The sequence below is a fragment of the Pseudochaenichthys georgianus genome, chromosome 6, assembly GCF_902827115.2.
Source record: "Pseudochaenichthys georgianus chromosome 6, fPseGeo1.2, whole genome shotgun sequence".
Lineage (NCBI taxonomy): Eukaryota > Metazoa > Chordata > Actinopteri > Perciformes > Channichthyidae > Pseudochaenichthys > Pseudochaenichthys georgianus.
In genome coordinates this window covers 39,344,346-39,357,762 of record NC_047508.1, presented here as the reverse complement: position 1 = coordinate 39,357,762, position 13,417 = coordinate 39,344,346, and the positions used below count along the sequence as shown (strand labels likewise).

General features: G+C 40.0%; 2 protein-coding genes across 2 annotated transcripts in view; one reads left to right on the top strand and one right to left on the bottom strand.

Annotated features, from left to right (window-relative positions):
* Positions 1–407: 407 nt before the first annotated feature.
* Positions 408–4,981, bottom strand: isg20 (interferon stimulated exonuclease gene). The gene is made up of 4 exons (XM_034085019.1): positions 4,885–4,981; positions 3,361–4,033; positions 1,998–2,198; positions 408–1,357 (listed from the first exon to the last, which is right to left on the bottom strand). Exons 2-4 carry the CDS (start codon positions 3,997–3,999, stop codon positions 1,157–1,159), a joined length of 1,041 nt encoding a protein of 346 aa, XP_033940910.1. The 5' UTR covers positions 4,000–4,033; positions 4,885–4,981; the 3' UTR covers positions 408–1,156.
* Positions 4,982–8,754: 3,773 nt separating this feature from the next.
* rlbp1b (retinaldehyde binding protein 1b) overlaps positions 8,755–13,417 on the top strand; it is a 9,751-nt gene continuing 5,088 nt past the window's right edge. Inside the window, exons 1-4 of the mRNA XM_034085938.1 lie at positions 8,755–8,783; positions 10,161–10,204; positions 11,474–11,602; positions 12,277–12,481. Coding sequence (XP_033941829.1) covers positions 10,193–10,204; positions 11,474–11,602; positions 12,277–12,481 — 346 coding nt within the window. The 5' untranslated portion in view covers positions 8,755–8,783; positions 10,161–10,192. The remainder of the gene's footprint in view (positions 8,784–10,160; positions 10,205–11,473; positions 11,603–12,276; positions 12,482–13,417) is intronic.

Sequence of the window (13,417 nt, the reverse complement as noted above, 5' to 3'; positions counted from 1 at the left end):
CATTATACCTTTGAACTTAAATACTAATTCAAATTTGTAAAATACACCATTAATACACTTAATTTGATTGCCTTCATAATGTTTTCTACATGGTACCATATTGCTGTGGATTTGCAGGTACTAAACATGGTTAGGAATCAGCACATCTCTCCCTATGGATGTGGAATTGTTGCCATGAATATAAATTACTGCAGAAAAAAAACGTTATTCTATCACCTTTAAAATATATATAAATATCTTTATAGGAAGCAAGCAAAGTACTGTGTGGATTAAAAATGTGTATAAATTACTTTAATTAGGACATCAGAAAGAATGAATTAATCACGCCAAATCAGTCAAACAATATCAATATATTTATATATTATAGTTTCCATAGAGTTGTCACATTCACTCATTAAAAGCAAACATTTAACTTGAACAGGGTGCATTTTTATTGGTACATTTAAGAGCAAATACCAGTGAGAAGTAAGGATGTAACATCATTACATTTCACAATTGGTAACATATAAAACCTTTAAGGCCACATGTACATGGAGGTAACTGCAACAATTTAAACAGGACTACTTTTTTAAATGTGTTAATCTTTTGCCTTTAACCATGTAAAACATTTCCTTTTGAAAAAGCTGCAACTTGTTCACTGGAACCACATTTCAAACTTCTCAAGATAATAGTAATTTAAAAAAACCTGCTCAATTGAAAAATACTTTTGGCAGTATGTGTCAGTTCCATGTCTTATTAATAGTTCAATGTTACATTTCAAGTAAGAGCAAATACTGTTTTAAAACTCTTCATATCATGAGTTAATAAGCCCAAACTTTAAGAGTACCAACATTTGTCCCCCAATAAACACCATTCAACCTGTCACAACAAACAACTCTATGGTAAATATAGCACAGCAAATACATGCTCTTCCTCTTGCTCCTCAATCATGTTTAACAGTCATAAGTTAGCATTCTCATTCAGGTGATAAAGAAATGTAGTTAATCCTTTTCAGTTTTTAGAACCATTTAGCATCAATTTGAATCCCGACTTTATTTACTGCAAATAATTCACATTATTTATAGTTATCTGAATCTGATCCGATGACTGTCCACCACCGTATATAATGTAATCTGTTGAGGTATGTCCCACTACCCATGTCATAAATACTGTCCCCTCATTGGCTGTCAGCTATGACATCACCAGGCCAGTACTCGTCCTTCATGTAGTGGTTTGAGGCGGCGAAGCTGGGTTCTATTGGAGCGTCGTCGCTTCTCAGCTTGTTCTGCAGCTCCTGCTCCCACTCGCCCTCCACCAGCTTGTAGAGGTCGAGGGAGGCGAGCGCGTCCTCCACCGAGCAGTGACCCCGCTTCCCCACCTGGACAGGAGAGACACACCGGGTCAGCATTGAAGACCTACTTTTTACATTGGCTTTTGCTTCTACTTGTGTGTGATGTGTTCTGTTCTTATGTGTGTTCCTCTCAGGACTCCACGTGGTTGTGTTAACCTTAAGTTTCTGCCTCATGTTGATGTTGTATTCATGTTTCTGGGGTCTTAATTTTAACTTTCGTTCTTTCTTGTGAATTATATTTCTGTGAAAGGTGAAATAAACGTATTATTATTATTAGAAAACGGAGCAAACAGCTTTTCATTCTGGAAACAGACTTTAAAATCACAAAACCATAACGTAGTATCGTCCATTTTCTCTAAGAAGTAACTATTAAAAAAATCTGCAATGTCTCCTACTCTCCAAATCAAACAAAAGGCGGTCACAGTTTTTCTCAACTTAGTTTAGGTGTCCTTCTAACAGGTTTTGAACAGAAACCAAATTAGCTGCCGCTTTGACCCTCTCCAAAAGGGATCGTTTCATGAGGACTTGTGAGATAGCTTTTGGGACTTTCAATTAAAACCTTTTTTATCAGTAAGTGTATAGTATGTGGACAATCTAATTTGAATAGACAAAACAGTGGGCCAAACTTTTTATATATTTAGAGCACATTAAGTCTGAAAATGCTCACCTGTATCTTCCGGTCTAGCAGTTTACTGGCCAAGATTTTGAGGGAAGAGCAGCGTTCTCGAGGGAATCCGGCCAGCCGGCTAAGGTAGCGCGTCGTGCACGTGTCTCTAACCATGTGACCTGGGAGGACCGTATCCAACACCTCAAAGTCGTTGTAGATGGCGTGGCCGACGACCACTTTGCCCTCAAGAATACTGAGGATCTACAAGAGAGAAGCAAGTGGAAAGGAAGATCATTATTTACCTTAAGCGGGGGAGTGCATCTGACGAAGAGATAGGTTGTTGTGCTCCCTATCTCTGTTTCTTATCCTATATCTAATAGAACTGCTCGGGTCTTGATAGATTGAGTGGGGAAGTTCATGAGATCTTTCTAGAGGGTTATCAAGAATAACTTTTATCCAATGACCTTCTCCCTCTCTGTCTGAGTCTGTGTATTCTCTTGTTCCGATTAACCCGGCCAAATCTTTCTTCTTGTTTTGTATCTATATCTACGCCGGGATCCGGAGTTGAGGCTGATCCTCTTGCTGTAGTCCTGTGTCTTGGATCCTCTATCCTGAGTTCTGGATTAAGTCGTGGACTTCGGGTCGTGGCTGAACCTGTCTCTGCGGTCCTGCCTCGGGTCTCGTCATGCTGCTTCCCTGATGGCTTCCACAGGATAGTAGCTGACATCCTCGTGGATTCATCTTCTTATTACAGACACATGCATTTCCTAACATTCGGTCTGTATGCTGTAAAATGTATTATCTCTTCGATTCACACACGGCATCTATTGCACGTCTGTCCGTCCTGGGAGAGGGATCCCTCCTCTGTTGCTCTCCCTGAGGTTTCTCCCATGTTCCCTTTAAACTGTGGGTTTTCTCTGGAAGTGTTTCCTTGTACGATGTGAGGGTCTAAGGACAGAGGGTCTAAGGACAGAGGGTGTCGTTTTTCTCATTCTGATATTCTGAACAATCCGTGCTGTTGTATTTGCTGTAAAGTGTCTCTACTGTAGGCTCTTTTTATTATATGTACAGCACTTTGGCTCAACAAAAAATCGTTTATAAATGTGCTATATAAATAAAACTTGATTTGATTCCATTAAAAGCTTTCCCAGTCAATAACCTGAGCACTTTACCCAACCTTGTATACATGTTTACTCACTGCCTAAGGTGACCTATTAATTATATCCTTAGTATCACAAGTGTAGGAGCCAAAATGCTTATTGTGCCACTGCTTCCGGCAATTTTCACATGGGTGTGGTTTAGTTGTATTTAAGTCACCTGTTGGATGCCAGTTTTATGGATTACAAAAAGGGTGAACTGTTCTGAGGAGACACTTAGGGAATACACCACTAGTTCTCAGATCTAAAAGTAAAGAAGGCCTCACCTCCTCCCTGGCCTGATTGAAAGGCACGGCGTTGTACAGGTGATGCCTCCGGATGCCGCTCCAGCGCGTCCTGTAGTCTGTGACGGGATGACACGGTCGCACATATTTATCATACAACACGTTCCCGTGATAGTCCAGGACGCTGCAGCGGGCCAGCGCACTGCAGCGCCCGCCGGGCCCGGTTCCGACCATCTCACAGTCCAACGCCACTACTGTGGTGGAGCCGGATCCGAGGCAAGGTGAGCTTCGTCCGCTGGCTGGAGGACTCGCTTCAGAGGAGAAACCACTGTCCACCTCCCAGCTGTCTCTAAGGGATTTGTCCACATTGTTGTGCTCGGAGAGGCCAGCTTCAGATGCAGCAGCGCTCTTGTTTTCAGAGTCCAGAGTGCTTTGATTTTCCTGGTTTGCATTGGTTGATTTAGTTTTTTTAAGCAGTTTATCTGAGTCGTCCGGTGTGTGTTCGGTTTGGTTCTCCATTGCTTTCCTCTTCACGTTAGCAGCTATTAAATTCTGCTGCCATGTTTTCCTGGCTCTTGCATTGTCCATGGCACGAAGCAGCAGGGATTTTTTACACAAATATCTGTAATTGCTGAAAAGCCCCTGTGAGGCCCCTTTATTCTTTTCGGAAGACTGCGCCATCTTCAACAAATCGAGCCGTCCTTACAGTCATTTTCTGAAGAAGTAAAAACACAACACTATTATTATCTTGTGAGGACAGGATACAACAGTGTATATTACTTACTTATGAATAAAACAGACTCACAATGAGATTAATTACAATACAGATTCATGTTTTAAAACTCCTTTGTGTTACATTCAGTTCTCATGAGATTTGGAAGATGTGGCCATTAATAGATATCTGACTTGAGGGGCAGGTGATTGACAGGAACAAATTACAAAAGGCCAAATATGGAGTGATAAGACTAATTTTATTTTGCATTGGCTCATGAATTTAACTGACGAATAAGATAATCAATACAAACAACTCTAGCAAAGTTAAGTATGAAAGTGTGGTGAATGTGGAGGAGTATTATTTCGCTGGAGATAATGGACAACAACACATGGTTAGGGTACAACTAAGACAGTTGTACACTTAGCATACACCAAACTAGTAAAACTGTAAGTACCATCCACCACATGTTTACTACAAATGCTTCTCCACAGCCCGACCACGATGGGCAGCAGCGATCAACATGTGACCATGTTTTTTAAAAGCTTATTACCATTTACAGAGACCTGCTTAATGAGTAGTAATAAAGCCGAATTGACCACTGACCCAATAGAGATTAAGAATAAGCAGGGAAGTGTGTTTTATGCTGTGTTCATATTTGTTGGTAGCTCAAACCAACTATAAATCGACAGAGTTTGGTGTCATTCTGCATAGCTTACGCCACGTCAAACAACAAGACGATAAACCTCGATTCATGTCACGTAAGATTAATGTAAGAGGTTAACTAGTTGACTCAAATCACAAGAATAGTGTTACAACATGACATTTTTATGTTATATAATCATTTACATTACCTTTTGAGGTAGCACGTGTACAGTCTGAACGATGTCTGGACATGTTGCTTTTTCTTCTTCTCTTGAAATAAGCGGCGTAGCGTAAAGAGCGTCACGATGTATACCGCCACCTGCTGTACAGGAGTGAGTACTACCACAGTATTTTAACCCATATCTTTCACCTACCCTCCAGCACAAGAGATGTCTTGTTTAAAATGTCCTATTTAAAGTATAAAGGAAGCTTATCTTTACCTCCAGAACTAAAAGAGGTTCAATGTATTTATCCTTCAGGAGATCTTATATAGATATGTTTCTGTAGTGAAGAAAATGGAAACTTCTTCTGTCTTTATAGCAATACTTTCTAATATGATTTGTATGATTGGCTAGATAAAAAAATATTATATTACTCCCATTTTCCTACAATCTATTATTATGAAACATGACTTAGTACTAGTATTTCTACTTATGAGTGAATGTGACAAAAAGGAAAACTGAAACATTAAAAGGGATAGTTCGCTCTTCTCTGTTGTTACCTTTTGATATGAAACTTAAAGAAGTGGTATCCATCTATGCTCTTACCAAAGACACCAGTCTCAATAACCTCCCAGAAAATGGGGGTGGGTGGCGGTGGGCTACCGCTGCAACCATTGGTTAGTATGTCCGAATCCAACCAAATATGTCACACAAACTATCGGGCGAAAGCAGAGGAAGACCTTCACCCTCCCTGAGCTTTTTAAACTCCTTTTAGCTCAATGTTTTGGTTTTCAGGTCGGTAATTTATTTTTGGTTCACTCTCACTGAAGAGGTTTTCAAAACAGATGCATACTACCTGCAACACTAAGCAGTAGTTAGAGACTAGCTGGTGAACATGGTGGTGCCCATAGTGGCTATAAAGAATGACGTATTACCCCAGTTGATGGAGAACAAAAAAGAGCAAAAGAAAGTGTACATATCCAAATTAATATATAGTATAAATATAATGCTATCTTTTATGTTTGTGAGATGAATTGCCTTGTTGCATGTGACACGAATTACAGAGGAACAATTCCAACTATGTCGTCACAGTCTTACCTCTTGATCCAGTGACATGTTAGCAATTAAAGCAGCATAGTTAGCAGGAAGCGCATATTAACGTATATGTTAAAGGTCCCATGTCATGGCCATTTCGACTGATCATAATTCCATTGTTGAGGTCTACTAGAATAGATTTATATTGTGCAATTTTCCAAAATCACATTGGTTTCTCATACAGTACAGCATCTCAGTACAGCATCTATGTGTACTCTCTGTCCTATACTGTGCTCTGATTGGTCAGCTCGCCCAATGTTCTGATGAGTCCACCACCGTTACAGCTGAACATCAGTGATTATGTATTACAATGGCGTTAGCAACCAGAAAAGGACACCAGTAAGGACAAACAGATGAGAATGCTGCGTGGGGTCTGGGCGCCGTGTTGGCGGGACGTTGCGCGAGCCGCCAACTGTGCTGTGAGGAGCGGTCAGTGTGAGCTGGGTTAATTTCCTGCTTGCTGCGTGGGGTCTGCGAGACAGCGAGACATCGCGAATGGACGCGGGAAGGAGGGGGTGCTGAGGGGGCCGCTGCAGCACGCCCATCTGCGAGGCTCCACTAGCTAAAAAACGGAATCAAGATCTGATATTAATTAAATGTCCAAATACGTTACAAAGCACACTGCACTGACTGTTGGCTAACCCAAGAAAGCTGGAAGATATGTAAATCCGGATTTCCACTTTCATTATGTTTATCTTTTAATCTTTCCCAGCATTCCCATCGATAGATACTGACATTCATGAGAGTCATTGAGCTGAATTTCTGCAGAGCCTTATGTGGGTTAGTAAAGCTCTGAGTCACTCTGGGTGATATATTGTATTTAATATGTGATTTAAATATAAAACAAAGCGTGCTGCAGGTGGAGCTGTACATTTTGTTTTGCCACGTGGCTCTAAATAGCTTTGTCATTCAAACCCATGAACACACAAAGCCTGAACTCGGCCCCCCAGCTCAGGCTATAGGGAGCGAACACAGAGGAGCTTTGTTTGGGCCCAATCCATCAAATGTGTTCCCAAATCGCTTTATTATATCAGGCCTGATTTTCAGATTACTGCTTCGACTGCTTGCGCCTTCATTGTTGCATCAGAAGAAAAGCGTGTGTTGGTGATGTTAGTGTTAGGGTCAGAGAGAGGAAGATGGTCGACATACAACCAACCACAGGATAGATTTTGTTTGTTATTTTCTGATCATCCATTAAGGGTACTGATACCATGGTTAACTTGTAAACAAGCTTCCTGTTCTCTTTTCAGCTAATCCGAAACTCAGATCGTAGAAACTCCAACACTGGACAGAGGTATATGTCAAGTATGTTTTTATCAAATAATAAAATCAAGACTGTTCTGGTGGTCTTGATGTTTGGCATGCTCGACATTTGGTTGTGGCGTTCCCAGTTCAGGTCAATCAAAAGTATTTGATGCAAAGAAGAATTAAAGATCCAGAGTGTAGGATTTAGAGAGCTCTATGAACTGTAGTGGAATATATTTTAATAACAATGTTTTCATTTGTTTAAAATCATCTGTAACTAAAAATGGTTGTGTTTCTGTTGCAATTGTACTCTTCCTATCTACAGGAAGCTCATCCTCTTTCTTTTAGTCGGCCAGGATGGACAAACCAATCCTTTTGTCATTCTCTTGCATATTTTATTTGTATTTATGGGGTCTTTAAAGTACAGTATACAAACCCACAATACATGTTGTTATAAATAAACAACGAGTGATGCATCATCTTCACTCGAAGACTCAAACAATTGTGTGAGATTGTTCTGTGCAAGCTTAAACAACATGTTTCTCTCATGAGTTGAATTTGTTCAGTGGATCAGTGGCACCTCGACATCATGAGTGTGTTTGGGGATTACTAAATACGTGCACAAAGTTGATTTGAAACCACGAAGTCCTTTACGGATAAAACAACATAAACGGATAAAATAAAAATAAATAAAAATCAAGTTTGATTCAGAATATGAATATATGAATATAAAACAAATGTTTAGGAGTGATTGATAAGACTTTTTCACTCAAAGGCTATGTTTACTGTCCAGTGGGTCTTTGTTCATTTCTTTTAACACACCTCTCTGTGGCTCAATCACTAGAGATTCATCTAGATGTGTCCGATTAGATGGAGTGCTCACAGAACTGATCACGTTATATAAACCTTTACTCTCAGCTCCTAATGCTGATAAAATGTTTACGTGAGAACCCAACACATGGAGTTCTGGATAGTTTGGGGTTCACTTTTACAGCTATGAATGCGCTTAAGGCAAATACCAAACCCTTGTGATATGGGTGAAATGAGAATAAATAAAAAAGTGAAAAACATCTTTTTAAGTCACACAAAGAGACCTTTATCTTTATCTAAATCCCAGCCGTTTTTGGATGCTCATTCTAGGAAGCCCAATAGTTGTTGTTGCTGTTACTGGTCCCATTAAACATTTCACAAACAGACTGCATTGAATATAATTTCTCTAAACATGTGAAACAGACATTTTGAACACCTCTCTTCTCTCACCAAATCAAACTGCGAGTCGGCAGTCACAATGGTCACTCTTTTTACTCAAGTCTCCTTGGAATGCAACCAAATCCCTCCACAGCTCTTACCTAAAGTAGTGTATTTAAAATTACATCATATGAAAAGTGCACTGGCCCTGCCTTTTATCACCAGACACCCTCCACTATTGGCCCAACACTCTCCCCATCACTTCCTCCCACCCTCTGCCACTTTTATGTTGATTGGAAACAAAAAAAGTCGGATGTAATCTGGCGTGACGCGACTAATCCCAGCACTACAAATCATAGGAGCCGTGCAGCTCGCTCCACACAGACGAGCCCTCGCCAGCAACCTCACATCTGCCTCAGGTAAGTCCTCTCCGTGATGTGCTGCTTCACTTCTCTTCTCCTCCTCGGATGTTGTGAAACTCTGAAGTTGTTCAATACTCCTCTGTAGTAACTCTGCAGTGATTTTGACATTGTTGTCTTATAAAGTGGCATGAAGTTAAAAAAAAGGCTGCCTTTAACTCCCTAACACACTTTTCTTCTTGGATCTTGAGGTATTTGAGGGCTAGATAATATTAAGTGAAGACTATTATAAGACTGCGCAGATGCATCATGGGACTTACTGATGAGGTTCATTCTGTGAACCACAATCACTCGTAGTTCTGCAGATCTGGGTAAAATGCCTGTCGGACACACTTGTATTCTGTCCTTTGAAATGTGCTGCAGTGAGACAAAACAGCAGGTGGAAGGTCTTTTAGTCTTCTGAATCCAAATAAATGGAGTAGTAATTTATTTTAAACAGCCGTTAATGCTTGTTTACAGGGGAACGTGTGAAAAAATATGCAAAAGGCTTTGAAATTGAAGTTGCAGCCATACAAATTTACTTTTTTCCACTCAGTTGAAGTATTAAATAAGGGCTGCAACTAAAGACTATTTCATCACTATTAAACTGCTGGTTATTGTAAAAGTGTGGTCTGTGAAATGACACATTTAGTGTAGAGAAATATTCAAACACGTCCATCACAATTGCTAAAAGCCCAAGGTAATGTCTTCATATTGCTTGTTTCGTGAGTTAAGAAATCACATGTACCATCACACATCCTACAGAGAGCTAGAGGTTGTATTTTTACTTGAGAAGTGATTAATATGGCGTGTGGCGTAGTGGGCTAGTGCGCTGATCTTCGAATCAGAGGATAGCAAGTTCGAGTCCCACTGCAGTCAGCATGTCGTTGTGTCCCTGAGACACTTCACCCCAAATTGCTCCTGTGGGGATTGCCCACAGTACTGAGTATGTAAGTCGCTTTGGATAAAAGCGTCTAACAAGTGACATGTAATTAATTAATTGTTATAATAGATGCAGATACAAAGTCTGTAAAACAATCAATTGATTCATATTAAAACAGCAGGAGGCATGTGCTACTACACACTGTGAGACTGTTTTACTTTTAATCTTCACATAGGTTGGTTTTACAAATAATACAAACTGAATTTCTCAACAATGAAGGCCATACAGAATGTGTATTAAGAGATTAAGCTTTGACAACAACTGAGAGCCTGTTGATTATGAAATTGTCGACCCTAAATCTCCTGATAATTCATCCAGGAATGAACGAGAGCTAAATATAGGCTCCAAGTCAAGGTACCTTGTGACAGCAGAGAGGGTGAGATGAAGAGGGATTACAGTGCAGAACAATGTGTCAATTGTTTTTGTATTTTTACCTCCTTTTCTATTTCTTACAGACAGAACAAAGCTGACATAAAGAGCAGAAGACATGGCTGTGGTTGTGAGTATTTCCACTTTGAGTTTACTTGCTTATTTTGCCCCAAGAAAACTAATCAATGCTGATCATTTACTGAGCTAAAATTGAGTAATGCTCCAAAAGAAAAATGTATTAATCTCCCTGCAACATGGACTCAGTCAGCTGCGGCTCAACATTTCTCAACACCAAAGGCCATTGTCGTGGATGCCGTCCACAGCTAGTGTAGCCTTAGCCGCTAATCTCTACTAGTAGCCATTACCATGTTTTACAGGCTTTACTGGAGCCTTGTGAGGGAGATTAATAAACACTGCGGTCTATTGATTGTTGTTCCTGCAACACTGGTGGAAAGGCATTTGTGTCTCACGTGGATAAGATGTGTTTCAAACCTCACATGGCACAACTAAAGTCTTGTGAGGGAATTATATAACGTCTTTGGCTTCTATCCAGAATGAAATGCAACGATAGATACAAGCTTAGATATCCAGATTTACTAGCAGTCAGTGGGACATAAGCTATCCCCATGAGTGAGTATCCATAATAGCAGGGCCCTGGATTTGGCCCAGCATCCATTATTAATGTTATTAATAACACCTGTGCTTCTCCTGCTATGATCAACTATCCACTGTGGAAATAACTTATTCAGGTGTGGACAAAAGTGCAACAGCCTGCTGAGCAGAGACAATTGTTGTCATTATTGATAGTCATTGGATTCGGTGCTCTGACATCAATGATCTGTTAGTTTGCAAAGACAGAAATAGTTTTGTTCCACTCCTTACTATGAAGCACTTATATTGCAACTTGCCTCCGTACTTTTTGGTGAATATCAAGTTCTGATATGTCTGTGTGTGTGTGTGTGTGTGTGTGTGTGTGTGTGTGTGTGTGTGTGTGTGTGTGTGTGTGTGTGTGTGTGTGTGTGTGTGTGTGTGTGTGTGTGTGTGTTTGAAGCAACCACATCAAAGAGGTTCAAATCAATTCAACAATTAAAAAAGATATATCATTAAGGTCATGAAGTGCAAAACCAAGCTGTATCGAAGCCAGTCAAATAAATACAATGAACACTGGAATAGATAGTCTTACTAATGTGAACAAAATCAAATAAAAAATGACCTAGTTACAGAAAATCATTTCTGTAAAAGTTTTTAACAAATTAATTTGTCAACATTTCTTTTCTTTCTTATCACTTTTTGTTGTTGTCATTGACTAGAAAAAAATTGGCTTTTATTCAACTCATCTTTACTGTTCGAACATATTAAGTCAAAAGTCTTTACGACAATACTTTTGCATCTTTTTCAGAGTGGAACTTACCGTATGGTGTCGGAGGAGGAGCAGGCTCTCCGGGCCAAGCTGGAGCGTCTCACCGTCAAGGACCACGGGCCGGTGTTCGGACCCTGCGCCAGCCTGCCGGACCACACCAAGCAGAAGGTGAACACTCCATAACATCAGAACACAAAACATAGTTCAGCTTTAAGAGTTTAATCACAATACTTCAATATATTACTCATGATGTATTGAACTATATCTAATAATAGGATCAATACAGAAAGCAAAGCTAGTTCTTTTCAAAGTGAGAGATTAGTGAAAAGAAAATTAGCTGAAAAGAGCCAGGCTTTGCGTTTACCCTTACATTTATTCACAAAATGTTGTATTCCTGTAGTAACAGTGTTTCACCTGTACAAACCCATCTGCATTACTTTCCCTCGTGTTAATCTAAACTAAACTACAGTTGATTTGATTTTAAATGTTGTAAGTATAAAACAATGCTGCATTTTCAACAGCACAAAGGTATAATCTGGCATTAATAAACAACACTAAAACAGTTTTAAAGCAAACTCAAATCACAGGGTAGGCTAAATATTGTATTCTTCAGTCAGAGGGTAAAAGGCTGGCTACGCTAGTTAGATCGCGAGCAATCAAAAGCACGGTTAGACTGAATATCAGGGAAATAAAAAGGTCAGATTAAACCAAATTGAAACAAAGCATTGTCAAACTGTGCGTACTCGCAACATTAATAAACAGTAAAACCCTAACACTAAACTGTATGAAACAAAGATACAGTTTAGCTCTGAGCTAACAGTCTACTGTGGCTCCCCCTGCAGGCCAAGGACGAGCTGAGCGAGACAGATGAGAAGAAAGTGTCAGCAGTGAAGGAACTGCGAGAGATCATAAAGGAGAAGGCTGATGGAGGGGACGACCTGGCTAAGGGCGTGCAGGACACGTTTGGGGAGAAACCGGACGAGATGCTGCTCCGCTTCATCCGCGCCAGGAAGTACGACGTGTCCAGAGCCTACGAACTCATGAAGGGTAGGAAACTGTGACATTTTTGAACATTAAAGCATGTAAACGTGTCACAGTAGAGGCTTAAAATACAAATATGAACTTGGAAATTAGCATAATAAGGTTATATTGTTTCACTTCTGTTTAGAAACAGTTCTAAATTGGTTTGAATCCTACTTAAAGGACAGAAACAACTTCATTTCTGTAGGTAAATACAAATCTGAGTTGACAAATATGACATGTGGGGTTCCTCAAGGCTCCATCTTGGAGCCTCTTCTCTTTAACATCTACATGCTACCACTGGCTCAGATAATGAAGAACAACAAAATAAGTTACCATAGCTATGCGGATGACACACACATTTACATAACCATTTCACCAGGAGACTATTCTCCAGTTAAAACACTGAGTAAGTGCATTGAACAAATCAATGACTGGATGTGTCAGAACTTTCTCCAATTAAACAAAGACAAAACTGAGGTAATGGTCTTTGGAGCCAAGGCAGAACGTATAAAAGTTAGCGCTGAGCTTCAGTCTGCAATGTTCAAACCAACAGATAAAGCCAGAAATCTAGGTGTAGTCATGGACTCTGACCTGAGTTTCAACAGTCACATTAAAACAGTTACTAAATCAGCCTACTCTCACCTAAAGAACATATCTAGGATTAAAAGACTAATGTCACAGCAGGATTTGGAAAAACTTGTCCATGCTTTTATCTTCAGTAGACTGGACTACTGTAATGGTGTCTTTGCAGGTCTCACTAAAACATCTATTAGAAAGCTGCAGCTGATTCAGAACGCCGCTGCTCGAGTCCTCACTGACACTAAGAAAGTGGATCACATCACTCCTGTTCTGAAGTCTTCACACTGGCTTCCTGTGTGTCAAAGAATATATTTCAAAATACTGCTGCTGGTTTATAAAGCACTGAATGGTTTAGGCCCAAAATACATTTCTGACCTCCTG